At 40.8% G+C, this 13853-nt stretch overlaps 1 protein-coding gene across 1 annotated transcript in view; it reads left to right on the top strand.

Annotated features, from left to right (window-relative positions):
• The window catches only part of LOC126188738 (breast cancer type 2 susceptibility protein-like), a 159773-nt gene that overhangs the window by 25425 nt on the left and 120495 nt on the right, over positions 1-13853 (top strand). The window contains exons 3-4 of the mRNA XM_049930346.1: positions 4817-4905; positions 5830-6048. Coding sequence (XP_049786303.1) covers positions 4817-4905; positions 5830-6048 — 308 coding nt within the window. The remainder of the gene's footprint in view (positions 1-4816; positions 4906-5829; positions 6049-13853) is intronic.

Genomic DNA, 13853 nt, shown 5'->3' with positions numbered 1-13853 from the left:
ACCGTAATATGATATTCATTGCAAATGATCAATGTATCAAATGATAAGTTTTTGTAATTAAAACATGGGGCCCAGTAGGTGTATGGGTGAAAGTAAATCGATCATTTTGTACTGTAAATGAAAATGTCGTGGGGCTAGGGCCTCCCGTCGGGTAGACCGTTCACCTGGTGCAGGTCTTTCGATTTGACGCCACTTCGGTGACCTGCGCGTCGATGGGGATGAAATGATGATGATTAGGACAACACAACACCCAGTCACTGAGCGAAGAAAATTTCCGACCCAGCCGGGAACCGAACCCGGGCCCTGAGGATTGACAGTCTGTCACACTGACCACTCAGCTACCGGGGCAGACAGTTTGTACTGTAAAATGTTATAACAGATTCTTAAGATATGACATCACTGTCCAAAGCTGACAGGTGGTATCCCATTCTTCAGTTGACCCAATTATAGAATACGAGCCAAATTTTATGATATACTGCACATATTACATAAAAACACAGTAAGTGGTACAGATTAAAAAAGAATTAGTTACAAAAAAATTACTTTAATAATTAAATTCTAAAATGGAACTTAAATTTGTACAAAACTCTAGGAACCTATGTAATCTGAAAATCACATACCTATAATTTTTAAAAAATTCAAGCAAGCATGTTTGTTTTCTATTTCTCCTTGACTCAGTGGCAGTCATTTCTTGCTCGTTTTGTCCTCAAGTCTATGGCCCATCATATATCTCCTGAATGTTTCAAAGGCTTCAGCCGCCTTAGTATATGAGGGCACAGGGTCACCTTCCTTGTCACTGTCACTTTCACTACCACTATTATTCTCAGAGCTTCTCTCTGCAGTCAGCTCCTCAATACTTTGTACTCCTGTGGTTGCAATGTTGTCATCCACAGCCACAAAGACCTCAAAAGTGACAGAATCACTGCCTATTAATTCCTGAAACTCTTGCAAATCACTTGCAACATCTTCCACAGGAGCTGCCATCTCATTCTCACAGAATCTGCTTTTGTGAAACAGTTTTTAATAGATTCAGCACTGACTTCCCTCCACGAGTACATAGTTAAATTCATTGCCTGTAAAATATTCAGCTTCAGTTGTGAGCTCTGCTGGCTTCCTGGTTTTCTTTGGTCCATCAAATTCAAGGCCTTTTTTACAAGGGCTGTCCTGTATTTATCCTCAAGGGCGTGTATTATTCCCAAGTCCAAAGGTTGCAGTTGGCTGATGCAGTTGGGTGGCAGGAAAATTACTTTCACATTTCTCAGAAAGGATACGTCTGGTGGATGTGCCGCACACCTATCCACAAACAGCAGCACTTTCCTTGCAGAACTCCCCATTTTGACATCAAATTCTCTGAGAACACGTAAAAATAGATCACTTGTCATCCATGCCTTCGCATTGTTTGTATATGTTTCACTGCCATTGTCGTTTGTACACAACGAAACGTTAAGACATTCCTTGCTCTTCTTACCACCACGGCAATTTTCCCCATGAAAAGTAAATGTCTTATCCAGCATTAAACTGAAAAACATGCCGTCTCATCAGTGTGATAAATGTCACGCAGTTTGTTGCCATGTATCAAATTAGGGAGAGTCTGCATCCACTGAGTTACAGTTGGTTTGTCCACACTTTTACTTTCTCCACATTCCACTTTGTATACAACGCCATGATGATGTCAAAATTTATCAATCCATCCATTGGACGCCTTAAAATTTTCCATTCCTACCTGAAGTGATACTTGAAGCACCTTCTCCTTGACAATAGTTCAGTTTATAGGAATGTTTGCAGAGTGTGCTTGCTGAAACCAAGTTAATAAAATTTCCCCCATTTCGTCGTAAGACGATGGTTTCACACGCATACGTTTAGAATTTCCACAGTTCTCAAATCCTTCCATGATCGACGATCTGTTTTTCATAGTAGTGTTGAGGGGACCAGTTCAAATTGCTTCACTAGCTCCACGTGACTCACACCAGGAGATACCTCCACTTTTTTAACAACAGAAAACTTCTCTTCCAGAGAAATGTTCTTCCACTTTTCACTCATGTCCACTGATGAAAGCTTAAAAAATAAGTTATCTCGAAGACACACTCTCACTAGACACACAAACTGTTTGCTGCTCAGCTCATACAACACGCTACGAATACAAAGCATCAACTGAAATGGCACCAAAAAGATAGCAAGCAGAATGTGCGTCACATGTCATGTGACCAGATTCTGCCACTGACATACGAAACACGCTGAGCGCGAGCTTTCTGAGCCAGCGCAAATTGTGAATCCACAGAGCGGAAAACTGTGTCTACATCCAGTCACTTAAACATTATAAAGAGGTAAATAATTGACCAGGGTTCCAAAAATATCAGCGTTACATGGAGGAAATTGTAATATAGAGGAAACTCAGTAAAGAGGAAAGTTTAACATTGTTTATATGGGCTTTCAGTCGGGACCGAAAAAAACGAACGTAATATAGAGGAAAACATTATATGGAGGAATGTTATAAAGAGGTTTCACTGTAGTAGTTTTGGAGAATAGCCTGTTCAAAGACAAAGGGACAGACACAATAGTTCGACAGATTTATTATTACTACAGATGTTTGTTCCAGGAATAGTTTGTCTATGTATCTGAGTTTGTATTTGAATCTACATGTCCTAGAAGACTGCAGAGGAAATTAATCCCCTAATGCATATGATGATTGTAAGATGAAAGAATTTTTTGGGGAAGTTCCCATTCCCATAGTTCTGTTAAAATGACACTAAGTGGGGTAATTCAGATGACCTGTATGATGTAACAAGCATGTGAGTCATGCTTCAGTACATGCTCAACATTTAGGTGCTGGGTGTTCCCATTGGAGACAGCCCCATCTCACCTTTTATCTAATGCCAACATACTTAAACTTTTTTTGACTGGACTACTACTTTCTTACACCACTGTCTCAGATCCACATTTACTTTACACTTCATACACTGTCTTCTCTGCTCTCTCACTAACTTCATGACACAGCTAATTGTTAATTATTTTTATTTCTTTAAATCTTATTTTATTTTTTAAAAATTCCATCTTCCATTATCTATGCCCTGGCATGGCTTCAAAACCCTTTCTGTCATTTCCTCTGTCCTCATTACCTTCCTTTTTAAGACGTGGAACTCATAACAAGGAGTGTGATACTTCATATCTCTGTCCAGTCATCCTGGTTTAGGTTCATCATGATTTCCCTAAATCACTTAGGGTGAATGCCAGGACGGTTCCTATGAAAGGCCACAGCCGATTTCCTTCCCCATATGAGACTTTGCTAAGTGTCTAATGATCTCATTGGTTATGGGATGTTAAGCCCTAATCTTCCTTCCTTCTTCCTCTAAGAAACTAATTTTTTTCCAGTACATCTTTATACTAAATAACCAAACCACTGACCTCCCATGTACTTCTCTGTGTCCTGTTTCTCCAGACCTCATCATCCCCTCTCATCAAAAGGGAGGATGCTATGATTTCAACAGTTAGACGTTTTATTTTTTGTATTGTTTGATACTAGGTCAACACATTAGCTGCTGAGTGAAAGATCAGTAATACTTTACTGTCATAAATTTGGCAGAGGTGGGGGACTGCACTATTTCACTTTGCATTTCTAACTTGCTCTTGTTTAACATTGAGTGTAATATGTTCAAACAGGTGGATGAAGCTTCTATTTTTGTCATCAGCTTTTGATACATTTTAATAAAAAATCTTCTGACACTATTACCTCTGCGTGTGTTTCAGAGGAATTAGAAATACAGAGACAAAGAAATTCTCTCAGATCCTTCAAATGCATGGGGATAAAATTTCCTTATTCATAATAGTGAATTTGGTATAAAAACTGACTCTGTTTTTATTTAATTGGATAGATAAAAAATCTACTCACCAAGCGGCAGCAGAACACACACATTAGGGTGTTGTGATTGGCAAGCTTTCGGAGCCAGTGGCTTCTTCTTCAGGCAGAAGGGTTGAAGGGGAAGGAAGAAGGCTGAAGGAAAAGGACTGGAGAGGTGTAGCAAAAAGAGGTAGATTTTGGGAAAGTCACCCAGAACTGCGGGTCAGGGGAGATTTACTGTACAGGATAAGAAGGAAGTTTGTACTGACCGTCCAGATGCAACAGGCATGGAAGTCCATCCCACAAACCGATAACTGGCGCCTGTACAACAGAATGCATGCACATTTGCATGCTTGTATTAAACATTCTGGTGGTTATACGAGTTACTAATGTACTAACATTTCACATTTGCAATGGCTTATCTCATGCTCGTATTAACCTGTGATCTTGCAATGCTAATCACTTAAATATGTTGACTAGCCAGATGTATTTCTGCAATTTCATTACTTTACATTAATTATCTTTTGGTATTGCAATTTTTTCCCACCATGCTGTTTGGCATTTTTTACGTTAACAAATCATTGCCATAGGGGAAAGAAGGAAAAAGTGCCAGAAAAAAAATAATAAAAAATAAAATCCTTAGACTGACTGACTGACTGACTGGGGATCAAACACCAGAGCTTTGAGTATGAAGTCTGCCACTTATCCACTGTGCAATCGAGCCATATTGTGTGTGTCTATCTAAGGATGTTTAAGGATTACGAACAAAGAAGTATCCTACATTTGCTCTGCCTAGCCTGCAACTAGCTAACCATCTCCAACGGTAATACTGGAGATAACTGGAAAGAGTTCATTGTCAGAATGAAACAAGCATATGTGAAATAAGTATTGTCTGTATAATCTAGTAGATTTATATTGCTTTCTTTATGCTGTCTTGTGTATATATGCTGCTAATTTGATAATTTTTTTTTTCCCTTACAGCTTCTTCAGTTTGGAGTGAAGAAATGTGTAATAAATGTGACATCCAAAACTGCTGAATTTTTTAAATTTTCTGCTCATGATTTTTACAGGTACGATTATTTATTAATGCTTGTCATGGTTTATTTATTGATTTTGTGCCTTTAATGGATCATAGACATAAAATAAATGGTACAATTATGTACATGATTTTGTCCAGTCATCTGATATTTAGTTTTCTTATTCTTCACAGTCCACTTTCTCCCCATACCCTCCTTTTAGTGTACTCATATTCAGCATCATCTTATTTGAATTTCCCATTTTTTTCTGTGAAGGCAACAGCTAAGCAGCTCATGACTTTAGCATGTTACCAGTTTCAATATTTTAAAAATATTAATTAATTAATTATTGTAAAGGCCTTTACAAATGTCTGCTTGTGTCTGTGTATATGCGGATGGATATGTGTGTGTGTGCGAGAGTATACCTGTCCTTTTTTCCCCCTACACACACACACACACACACACACACACACACACACACACACACACACACACACGAAGGCTGTAATGGCCGAAAGTTTTGTTTGTGAGAGTCTTTCTTGTGCCTATGTGCAACTCGGCATCTCCATTATATTGTGAGTAGCAAGTTTCCTCTTCATAATACTGTTACATTCTTTGTTTTGTGTATTATATTGAAGTTTCTTCAGGCAGTAATCTTTTCTACTTTTTTTTCCTACCGTATTGCACAAAATTATCTCATTGCTGTGGTGTGTCCACTTCTTTGGATTCTGTTCCAGTGTATACATTTTATTACTGTCAGCTGCTTCTGAGTTAAGATTAACTCTTCATTTTTTTACTACTTTTACATACATAATTTCTTCTATTTTTTCCAAAGACACAGTTTTTAAAAAATCACTGGAGCACAGTTTGGATTTATCTTCTTTACTATGTACTTAATTATGTCTTTTGTTTGTGAAATATGTAGTTTTCAACTGTTGCTTTAAAGTTTTAGCAATGTTTAACTTTTTTGTCCTCTAGGGAAGAAGTCTGTCAAGCTCTTCAAGCTGCGGATGATACATCTTTGGAATTTGATTTGGATGGGTTTGCTGGTGTGCAAGAAGTGGAACGAGCTTTTGTAACTAGTCCTAATGTGGACAGATCTCTAATACCTGCTGGATGGATTCAGAACCATTATCGCTGGATTGTCTGGAAATTGGCTGCAACAGAGAGGAGCTTTCCCCATATTTTTGCTTCAAGGTATTCATTGAACTTCTTCAGTCTACTTGTCACCCTCCTCCTCCTCCTCCTCCTCCTCCTCCTCCCCTAACATTATATTGATATGTAAATGTCCCCTCCTCCCCCCCTCTCTCTCTTCCCCCCACCCCCCCCCCACCCCCTCTGAGTCTCCTTCCCCAACCTCCCCATCCCCTCACTCTCCACCACCACCACCTTTTGCTTTCTTTCCAGCTTCATCCATAAAATTGCCCGTCTTCAGCACTGCAAAAAAATCTTATAAGCCTTATACTTTGCAATTTAGATGTTGTTGTTGTGGTCTTCAGTTTGAAGAGTGGTTTGATGCAGCTTTCCGCACTACCCTATCATCAGCAAACCCCTTCATTCCGAGTAACTACTGCAACCTACATCCATTTGATCCTGCTTACTGTATTTGTCTCATGGTCTCCCTCTACAATTTTTACCCCTCACACATCCCCCAATACTAACCTGATGATTTCTTGGTATCTCAGAATGTATCATATCGATCAGTCCTCTCGTTTACTTAAGTAATGCCATAATTTTTTTTCTCCTCAGTTTTATTCAGTACTTCCTCATTACTTATGTGAGTTACCTGTTCAATTGTCAGCAGTCTTATGTAGCAACATACTCCAAAGGCTTCTATTCTCTTTTTGTTTGAACTGCCTATCGTCCATGTTTCGCTTCCGTGCAAAACTACACACCCAACAAAACAGTCAGAAAAAAACTTCCTAATACTTAAATCTGTGAGTTTTTTTTCCACCAAACACCGATTAGTCACAAAGTTGAAACCACAGTGAAAGTTCAAAGAAACTGTGTGCATTTGTGTCGCACAGTGTCTCTAGTGTGTCAGTTGATCGCATCATGTTGCACTTTTCAGATCGGAGTGTGTATGGAGTTCATAAAGATGCTTAGACCAGTAGAGCGTCTCGCCAGGTGTGAAGTGCCTGCTGAGGGTTCCGTCGTATTCATGCAGCCCACATAATACAGCTGTTGTGCATTTCCTTCTTTGTGACAATCACCCATCGTACAGCTCTGATCTTGATCTCTTCACTCACCTTAAGTGCTGGCTACAAGAACAGTGTTTTGGCACAGACAGGGAGCTGCAGATCAGTGCAGGGAATGGGCAGAAAGTACAATGGGCTACCATCTATGATGAAGATATTGGAAAGTTGGTACTGGGCTACGAAAAGTTCCTAAGTTGGAGCGACAGCTAAGTAGAGAATTAGCTGGAACGTGTAGCTAACTGCTGCAAATAAAACATTTTTTATTTTCAGTGTGGCACTCTGTTGATGCCAATTCACATGTCCACTAGCTTAGATCCCTTGGTGACTCTTACATTTATAACCTACATGACAACTCCACTTTTACTAAATTGCACCTACGCTTGTCTACTATATACACACTTATCTACAGGATAAGCCGTGCATGCTTTTTCCTGAATTTAAGAACAAAAAACTGGGGTGCGTGGATTATTCAAAAGAATGTTGGTACTACTCTGCCTCCAGCAATAGATCTCATTATACTATTGCATTGTTATGGTCTCAGTCTGTGGCATGTCAAAAGTGAAGCCTTAATAACATTTTCAAATTTGTTAATTATAGCTACAAGTTCTGGTTATCACTTGTACATTGCTAAAGAAAAACTGAACATTATTGAAGAAGCCAAGAACATTAGAAACTGTACAGCATGAAGAAAGTACGATGTGAGTGAGAGCCGTATTCATGACTAGCGAAAAAACAAAATGCAGCTTCAAGAAACTAACAGCAATCGCCAGGCATTTTGTGGCCAAAAAGCGAAGCATCCAAACCTCTAAAAAAGGGCTCTGCAATTATGTAGGTGATACGCTACAATATGTATGTGTGCTGATGAATGAAATGTGCCAACTTAAAGCATTCGCTTTAGCCAAAGAACTAGGCATTACCAGTTTCAAAGCTAGCTGGGGCTGGCTTTCAAGATTTTTCATCCAAAATGGATTAGGATTCTGGAGGAAAACTACGATTGCTCAATGGCTTTCAGGCAATTGCGAGGAAAAAATAATGCATTTTCATCATTACGTGATAAATCTGTGACGCAAACAGTCCTATATATTATTGCATATTGGTAACACGGATCAAACACCAGTCTGTTTTGAGATGCTGCTCAACAACACCGTGTACAGGAAAGGAGAATCCAGCATCATGATACGAACTGGCGGCAGTGAGAAGCAAAGGTGTACAGTGATGTTGTGTTAACTGGCGATGGATGAAAGCTACCACCTTATGTGATATTTAAAATGAAAACTACTCCAAAAATATGAGTGAAAGGCAATCCAAAAGGGTGGATGGACAATGACCTTGTGATTGGGTGACACATGTTTGGCAACATTGTCCTGGTGCGTTACTGAATTTGTGTAACATGCTGGTCCTGGACGGCTTCTGCGGACATACAACTAAGGAAGTGCAAGACAAATTACAAAAAGGGGAAACAGAATTGGTCATTATTCCTGAAGGCCTAACATCCAGCCTACAACCACTAGATGCTTGTACAAGTCAGTCATTCAAAGCTGCACTTAAACAGCGATATACGCAATGGATGGCTTATGAAAACCACAAGTTCACACCTAGTGGAAAAATCAAACAGCCTTATTTGTCCCAGATTTGTGAATGGGTGAAAAGTGCATGGGACTCCATTCCACAAACACTGGTGGAAAAATTCTTCAAAAAATGTGGTATCTGGATGGAACAGAGGACGACACCCTAAGGGAAGATGGTGATGACAGCAGTTGTTGTCCCGCTATTGATGACAGTGAACATGATGATGAATAGAGAGGTAAGGGAGCATGCCAGTCGATATTGAGTAAAATATTTTATTGCACATATTAACATTAAGTTCTTATACATGGCAATACCTATCTCTCTCTCTCTCTCTCTCTCTCTCTCTCTCTCTCTCTCTCTGCTGTTGTAAGTAGGCCTAGAGTCCCAGCTGGTGAAGATAATGTTACCAGGCCAACTGCCTGGCTAATGGGGCAGCCGGCCAGCCAGCTGCACACAGCTGAAGAGGTTACGTTTTAATGATTTATGAACCTGTACAACAGTATGTGAAGATTACACGTTTCTTCAAACCAATTTATATATGTGATTTTGAAAACATCATTACTTTAGAACATTTTTTTTTTTTGTAAATAAAACAAATTAAAGCAAAAAGAACTTTTCCCCCTCTCCCTCAAAATTAGGATGCCCAGATTATTCGAGTGTGTACAGTACTATTTACAATCACACATACTGCTCCAGCACCAAGTCTTACTCTGCTTCATCCAAGCACGTTTCCTGCTCTGTTTGGTATAGTGCCCCTCTTCGCCTACTCCTCCAGTGTGGGACTCAGCACAGAGTGGAATGACCTAGCAGGTTACACTGAATACATCTCACATGTGTTATGGGTTCATCCCACAGCCCTCTTCCATAATGTACACCTGCCTTCACTCCCAGCATATTGCTTATGAAGTATTTCTATGCAGACAAGGGGAATGGAAATGCATAGGACATACAGCACCCAGGAGCATCCAGAGGTCGCACAAACTGCTACATACTCCTAATGGCATTGACGATGTCAGAAGTACCTCCACCAGTCCCGCTTCCTCCACCAAATGTAAGAGTTACATAGTGGTTCAACAACTACCAGACAGGAGGAAAGACATTCTTCTGGGTGTCAGGATGGCGCTACTTCTCTGCCATATAGGCATTGTGGGTTCAACGGTGGACTGGGAGGGGGGAACCAGTCAGCAAGAATTTTGCAGCTGAGATGTGCTCTTCATTTAACACCAAATTTCGTAATACTTAGCCGAATAAATGTATGTGTGTCCTCTTCCCATGTGCACAGTCAGGTGTCAAACTCCCGTTTATGCAGAGTAGGGCAGTACTGTGTTGCTTGGTTTGAGCAATAGCATGGTGGCATGGCATAGCTGACACAGTTAGATACTAAGTCAGCAGCTGGCAGTTGCTGGCCCCATTGCCTAGATGGCACTTACAAGTAGCAGTTGCAGTATGGGGCAGCAATGTGCTGGTGGGGCAACGTGGTTGACCCCAAACTCCATACCTCGATGTTTGAGTGCTAGGGTGAAGATGAACAGTGGCTGTCCAGGCTATGCGTGGAAGGTTCAGTAGCATGATGGCTGCCTGGCTACAGCTGCCAGCTACAACGAGCCTGGTGGCTGGATGGGCGTGTATAAGTAGCATCTTACCAAAACTTTATTTGGCTATTAGCAATGGCAGCTATACATAGCGAAGTCGACACAATGCTGACTTGACACCATCGCCTGTGTTATATTGCTGCAAATCTGCCATGTTAGGGGGACAATATCATCATTTGAGCCCAGATTTCGGTGCAAATGCATGTTGCATGAATATTTGTGTTTTTTGGTCATTAGGGGAGTAAGTGCATATGTTGAAGTTTTCATCAATATAACTGCAACAATTTAGACATTAGTAATGTATATTATATCAATTTTCTGGCTTCGGTGCATGTATTGCAATATCGTGCAGGATGATATCTTTTATTGCAGTTTCTTCTCTCTCTCTCTCTCTCTCTCTCTCTCTCTCCCCCCCCCCCCCTCTCTCTCTCTCTCTCTCTCTCTCTCTCTCTCTCTCTCTCTCTCTCTCTCTCCCTCCCTCCCTCCCTCCCTCTGTCTCCCCCGCCCTCTCTCCCCTCCCCCCTTTCATATGATTCATACTAAAAGTGCAGAGAACAAGTAATTTTGTGAATTTTTTTACAATCTGTAAACTTCATAGTGAGCTCAAGTGCCCTTGTTCAGCTTGGTAGATGTCAGTAAAACTCTGCTTTATGCCAATAAATTTGAATTAAAAAAAGCTCGTATTGTTGTTAAGCAGTGCTTTCCCGTACATGATGAGGGCCGGGAAAGCAATTAAAATATTTTATTCTAACCTAAAGGATGTGGAAAATATGACAATGTGAATATGCTGTTATGCTCCTTGAAAGCACCTGTTGCAGCACTTAGGGATATATTGCCAGATGTAGCTTTCTCACTGCAACCTATTTTAACCCAAAGGGGTGCTGGGATAAATGCTGCTATCTTTTATGTGATCAAGTTGATAAGAGACCTTAAATTCCCACAAATTTATTCTACACCTACATGTACATCATACGCCCTAAGCCACCTAATGGTGTGTGGTAGAAGGTACTTCTTGAAGTGACCAAGTGATCTCATTGCCAAAAGTACTTGTTTCCCATCAGGACAGTGTGTGGGTTCTGAGGCAGAATAAAAGAAATGAGAGAATAGAAGCTCTGAAAAATTATTATATTATATTTAACTTCAATACAATGACTCCTTGATGATTTCCAGACAATAGTGCTTGACAAAGCCAGGATAAGTCAAATACTTGTCTTCACGATGAATACATAAACATAAGTTTTGAGGCAAATCCTGCAGTACTGCTTTCATAAAGCAAGTTGCGACAACACTATGTTGGTACTAGATTGGAGCTACATGACAACTCAGCAGGAACTCATTTACCACTCCATAAGAATTGGACACTGCTGCTGTTGGCCAGTCACTTTATCCTCATGGCCCATGGCACTGGTGCCACCTCAGCTGTTAGACAACCTTGGGATTTCCAGTGCCAGTTTCTGAATCTGAATGTATGCCCCCTGGATAGTGTCAACTGGCTATGATACCATATTCCTCCACACCAAATATCCTCACCATTGTCGTGTTGTGAGCAAAACAATAGTGAGTAGCAGGCTTGGCCACAAGTGTTGCTGAGGAAGCAGGACCTATGGTGATGGCTGATGCAGCACTCCTGCCCTCATCTTGGCATCTGCCCTTCTAACAGCCGTGTACCACAAGTCTCTAGAGGAATGGAAGGTTCCAAATGATTGGAAAAGAGCACAGGTAGTCCCAGTCTTCAAGAAGGGTTGTCGATCAGATGCGCAAAACTATAGACCTATATCTCTGACGTCAATCTGTTGTAGAATTTTAGAACATGTTTTTTGCTCACGTATCATGTCGTTTTTCGAAACCCAGAATCTACTCTGTAGGAATCAACATGGATTCCGGAAACAGCGATCGTGTGAGACCCAACTTGCTTTATTTGTTCATGAGACCCAGAAAATATTAGATACAGGCCCCCAGGTAGATGCTATTTTCCTTGACTTCTGGAAGGCGTTCGATACAGTTCCGCACTGTCGCCTGATAAACAAAGTAAGAGCCTACAGAATATCAGACCATTGAATGTTCCAAAATGGACGAGCATAATCGATGTGTAGCCTTTACCCTTGGGCAGTAGGCTTAGAACATTCACAGAATTTCTGGGGTGGTGCATTGTGATGCTCCATACAGGCATGGCAGCTAGCAGTCAGCTTTTCTGTCTGGGAGTCCCTCCCGACTCAAGTGCAATGATTGGGCTTTCTTCATAGTCTGAAAAACTTCAAACTAGCTGCCACTAGGTGAATTTGTCCATCAAAATATCTATCAAGGGCAGCAACTCTTGATATGAAACACTTTCAGGTTGGGTTGTTGGAAATCAGTTACATCACAGGCAATAAATGTCCGCTCCTACTATTGACAAAAAATGTGCATGCCAATGCATACCTTGGATGTGACCCACAGCAAAGTGTGCTTGCAGCTGTGCTATATACTGTGCCTTTTCTTCCTGCTGTGCCTTAAACTGCATGAACTATGAGGCACATGTAGGTGTTGATTGCTGCAATATGTGCTGGAGTAGCAGCAAGTGATGACAACGTCTTAGTTTGAAAATCCAGTAAATTGGTCATGCCTTCCATCAGTTGCTGTATCTGCTGTGTCTGAAACTGAACAACATGTGTTCCAGACATTTCTTGTGTGGCCACAGTTCACAAAGCAAAATGTAACAAAGCTGCCCCAACCTTAAATACCCTAGCAAATACATGAGGAAAAAGACAACACACTAAAATAGAAAGTGACAAGTCCAGCAGTGAAAACAAACTACAACACAATTACACCTCTATCAGGACTCTGTGGAAAGGAAACACTTTAGTGCACTGTAACAATTGTTGGGCATGGCACTGGATCTGAAATAAAGCTGAATTATGCTGCACTTGTGGTAAATGCACTAAAGGTCTCTCACAAATGTAACTGCATATTTATTGTAAAACTGACTCTGCCACAATCCTTGCTCAGTAATGAGCTGGACCCCCCACAATCTGAATCACCAATGAAATGACCAGGTGATCACGTTGCCAAAGTACTTGTGTCCCGTCAGGCGGGTGCATGGGTTATGAGGCAGAATAAAAGGAATGAGAGAACACAAGCTCTGAGAAATTATTATATTATATGTAACTTCAATTAATGACTCCATGGTGATTTGCAGGTACAATTCCTTGACAGAGCTGTGATAAGTCAAACACTTCAACTGTTCACAATGGAGATAAAAATGTAAGTCTCGAGATCAGTCTTGAAGTATTACTTCTGTAAAGAAAGTTTCAACTACATTACGTCAACCCTAGAGTGATCTAGAATGGAGCTACACAACAATTTAGCAAGAACTCGTCTGCCACTCCAGAACTGAGCACAATCTGCAGTTAGGTGCTCTCTTTATCGTAGTGACCCATAGCAGTTCCAGTGATGCCTCGGCTCAGAGGGTGTGGCATTTGTGCAGCTAGTGGTTGGACTGCGCTGGTCGCTGTCTCTTCCACTGTCAGATAACCACAGAACTTCCAATGGCAACCTCTGAGCCTGAACAATTGCCCCCAAGTGGTATCAACTGACTATGATACCACACTTCTAGTACCACTAACTGAACCCCCTACCCTGTTCCACATGAGAATGGCGCATGGGA

The sequence above is a fragment of the Schistocerca cancellata genome, chromosome 5 (assembly GCF_023864275.1).
Source record: "Schistocerca cancellata isolate TAMUIC-IGC-003103 chromosome 5, iqSchCanc2.1, whole genome shotgun sequence".
Classification (NCBI taxonomy): Eukaryota; Metazoa; Arthropoda; class Insecta; order Orthoptera; family Acrididae; genus Schistocerca; species Schistocerca cancellata.
Note: the sequence above shows the minus strand (reverse complement) of the source record. Positions and strands in the feature narration are given on the sequence as shown.